This window comes from Gavialis gangeticus, unplaced genomic scaffold, assembly GCF_001723915.1.
Source record: "Gavialis gangeticus isolate Ggan-Ray unplaced genomic scaffold, GavGan_comp1, whole genome shotgun sequence".
Taxonomy (NCBI): domain Eukaryota; kingdom Metazoa; phylum Chordata; order Crocodylia; family Gavialidae; genus Gavialis; species Gavialis gangeticus.
In genome coordinates this window covers 157,517,134-157,520,337 of record NW_017729032.1, presented here as the reverse complement: position 1 = coordinate 157,520,337, position 3,204 = coordinate 157,517,134, and the positions used below count along the sequence as shown (strand labels likewise).

Sequence of the window (3,204 nt, the reverse complement as noted above, 5' to 3'; positions counted from 1 at the left end):
CCCCCCCCCCCCGCCCCCAATGCAGCTCTCCGATTCCTGTCATGCTGGGTTGCAGGGCAGGGAAGCGGTGCAGAGCAGCGAGCAAGCCTGCTGGTCCCTGCCGCACGACTTGACTCCACAGGGAGCAGAAATCCGGGGCTGCATGGGGCGGGCAGCAGCAGGGAGGAGACCCCCATGTGGATCTTTGTTCCCTGAGGAGCCAGGTCGAATGGTAGGGATTCCCCAGCTCTCTGATCATTTCCCCAGCTCTTCCTGTGGGGCGCAGGCCCCCGCATCTGCACCCTGGGTTTCAGCAGACTGCCGCTGTAGGCCAGCAGCACCACCGCAGTCTTTCGGTCATTTGGCATGGGCTGTGCCAAGGAGCTGCTGCTGGCCCTGGCTTGCAGTGTCAGCCTGCTGAAACCCTGCGTGCAGATTGGGGGCTGCGCCTCTGGGGAAGAGCTGGGGGATGATCAGAGGAGCTGGTGGAAGCGATCAGAGAGCTGGGGAATCGAACCGGGAGCTAGATGTCAATATCAGAGCAGTCCTTCCCTCACTCTTTCCCATGCCTCTTCTTAGTTTTTGTTTTCCTGCAAGCCCAGCTCCGAAACTCTGAAATTCCCCGAAACATTTCCGAAACGTTTCTGCATTTTCTGATTAGTTTCAGAGCCCTCCATTTCATTTCGGATTTGGTGTTTTGGGTGCTGAAACGGCCTGAAACACCTCAGAAATGAAACGGCTGCCAAAATTTTGCATAGCCCTAGTTTATGAGCACTGAACTTTTGTTCTGGTACAGGTTTAAACCAGTTTCTGATCACTTAAATTGGTGTATGTGCAACTTTTGTCCCTAGCCCTGGTCACTAGGCAGTTAGTAGATGCAGCAAGGAAGAGACCTACTAAACCTTTTTTTGATTTTTCTCTAGGAATTAAGCATATGCTTATTTTAAAATGTTTTAAATACTTTTAACCTTTACAGTGCACATGTTGTTGTTTGCTTTCTGTACCCCCCTTGTTGCACTCTGATGTCAGATTGCAAGGACTTTAGGCAATTGACCTTGTCATCTTTCTGCCTAATCAACATCTAGCTTAGGGGTAGGCAGTCCCTGGCTTGGGTGCCAGAGTGTGGCACTTGAAGGCATTTTGCTTGGCATGCATGCCTCTGGACGGAGGGCAGGGCTGGGGTTGGGGCTGCATGGCCACAACAAGGAGTGTGCCCCTTGTGGCTGTCCTGCTGTCTGCCCCTGGCACACCAGCATCTTACAAGTTGAAGTTGTGAGTGTTTTTGGCACTGCCTAAAAATGTTACCAACCCCTTATCTCTTCAGGTACTACAGTTATTCAGTGGGAGAGCATCTTTTTCTTCTTGTTTTTTTTCCTTCTTTTCTTTTTCTTGCAGTGCTCTCAAGATGCACTTTAATTTCAAGCAGAGCTATTTCTGTCAGCTCAGCAGTCCTTGGCAGTGATCCTGGAGCTTCTGAGAGTAGCTTTATAAATTCTAAGAAACTTAAGATAATGTATATCAGCTCAAAGTGCAAGCAACACTCCTTGCCTGTACTTAAATTGCTTTTGGCTGCACTTAATATGACCATGTCCTGGAGGCCTGTTGATTATAAACATCTGCCGTATAACGTGTCTGTTTACACCACTTGTGTATTTAGTTCATACAATGTATTTACACACTTGAAAATTTTCAAGTTCAAGCTTGTCCATGCAGGAAAGAAAGTAGTCTTTCAAGGATAACCTTAACTTTCCAGGGTAACTTTCAGTATAACTTTAAAAAGAAAAAGGAGTTGTTTGGCAATATCTGTTATCAGACCAATGCTAATAGTTGGGAGAAATGTTAGACAAACTTTTGGACACTATCTTTCATCAAGGGTGGACATTTTATGCCTGAAAGCTTGTCTAACATCTTTTCCAACTATATATTTGGTCCAAAGTAGGGGACGTACCTTGAGTTGATGCATGAATATTCAGTATGCATCCTGTCTTAACACATTATGTATAGAGGGAATGAGTTTGACACTTTGAGATACAGAGTGTATTTCTTTTGCGTCAGATGGTTCTTACTTACCTGTCTTTATATTTCTAAATGCTCTTTGTGTTCATATTGCTGTATTGTAGTTATTTATAGTGCTTTTCTGTGATTCTTAGATGTGAATGAGTTGAAAGAGTGCCTTCATGTACTGGTGAAGGAACAGCAAGTTCTAGCAACGCAAACTGCTACTACGACTCTTTCCGCTACGCGACTGAAACAGAGGCTGGTTATCCTGGAACGATATTTCATTGCATTGAATAGAACTGTGCTTCAGGAGACTGTCAAGGTTAAGTGGAAAAGCAGTAGCATTCCTCTGCCTTCTGTGGACAAGAAAAGGTAATGTGATAGAATAAATAGGTTGCTCTGGTGCGTGATTAAAACGGATGCTAATCAACTTTTTGTGACTCTGCTGATGTGGGAGATCTCAGCACTGGTTTTTTTCTCTTTCTTGATTAACACAAGTGCTAAAGAGTCTTTATAGTATCTCTAGCAGTGCCTTTTTTAAGATCATACTGAATTGGGTCATAAGTCATCCACTGTGTGCTGTTCCTCTCTGGTTGACATCTACTTAAACTCACCTAGCAAGAGCCAGTACCTGCATTATGGGGTTACAGAAAATTTCAGCCATATTATAATACTGCTTTTACCAAGACAACTAAGAAGTTGTTTCAAGTTTGTTTCAAAAGCTACATAAATGGATTTTATATACTTTTAATAGCTATATTGTCAACATATGCTGATTTGCACAGATACATTTTAAACCACCTTGTTAGTTTGGCTTAAAAATGTAAGCTGCAGAATAGCAAAACAATGTTGACATAAATGAGAAATGTTGAAGTGAAATCATTTGGCTACACATGTAGGACAGATAGTTTATGGGCTCCCAGTCTAGGAAGAAATAGTTTATGGACTCCTTTAGATGTGCGGGGAGCCACTTCCGACGTGCTGGAAATTAATTGACATGCTCAATTAATCAAGTCTGCTGGAGTACAGAAATTACCTTGCTCCAGCAGCCTCTTGTGTTACATGTATCAGCATCCCTACCATGAAAATGGTGGCAGGGTGCTTTGAACTAAAGCTCATTTGATAAGCTTCAGTTCAAAGCACCCCACCACCATTTTTCAGTGCAGGGACACTGATACATATGATGCTAGAGTCTGCTGGAGCATGTTTATTTCTGTGTTCCAGCAG

The 3,204-nt window shown here is 43.9% G+C and overlaps 1 protein-coding gene across 3 annotated transcripts in view; it reads left to right on the top strand.

The window, feature by feature from the left end:
- The window catches only part of HERC2 (HECT and RLD domain containing E3 ubiquitin protein ligase 2), a 217,422-nt gene that overhangs the window by 35,179 nt on the left and 179,039 nt on the right, over window positions 1-3,204 (top strand). For all 3 annotated transcript variants that reach the window (XM_019524227.1, XM_019524228.1, XM_019524226.1), the window contains exon 5: window positions 2,130-2,349. In XM_019524227.1, coding sequence (XP_019379772.1) covers window positions 2,130-2,349 — 220 coding nt within the window. The remainder of the gene's footprint in view (window positions 1-2,129; window positions 2,350-3,204) is intronic.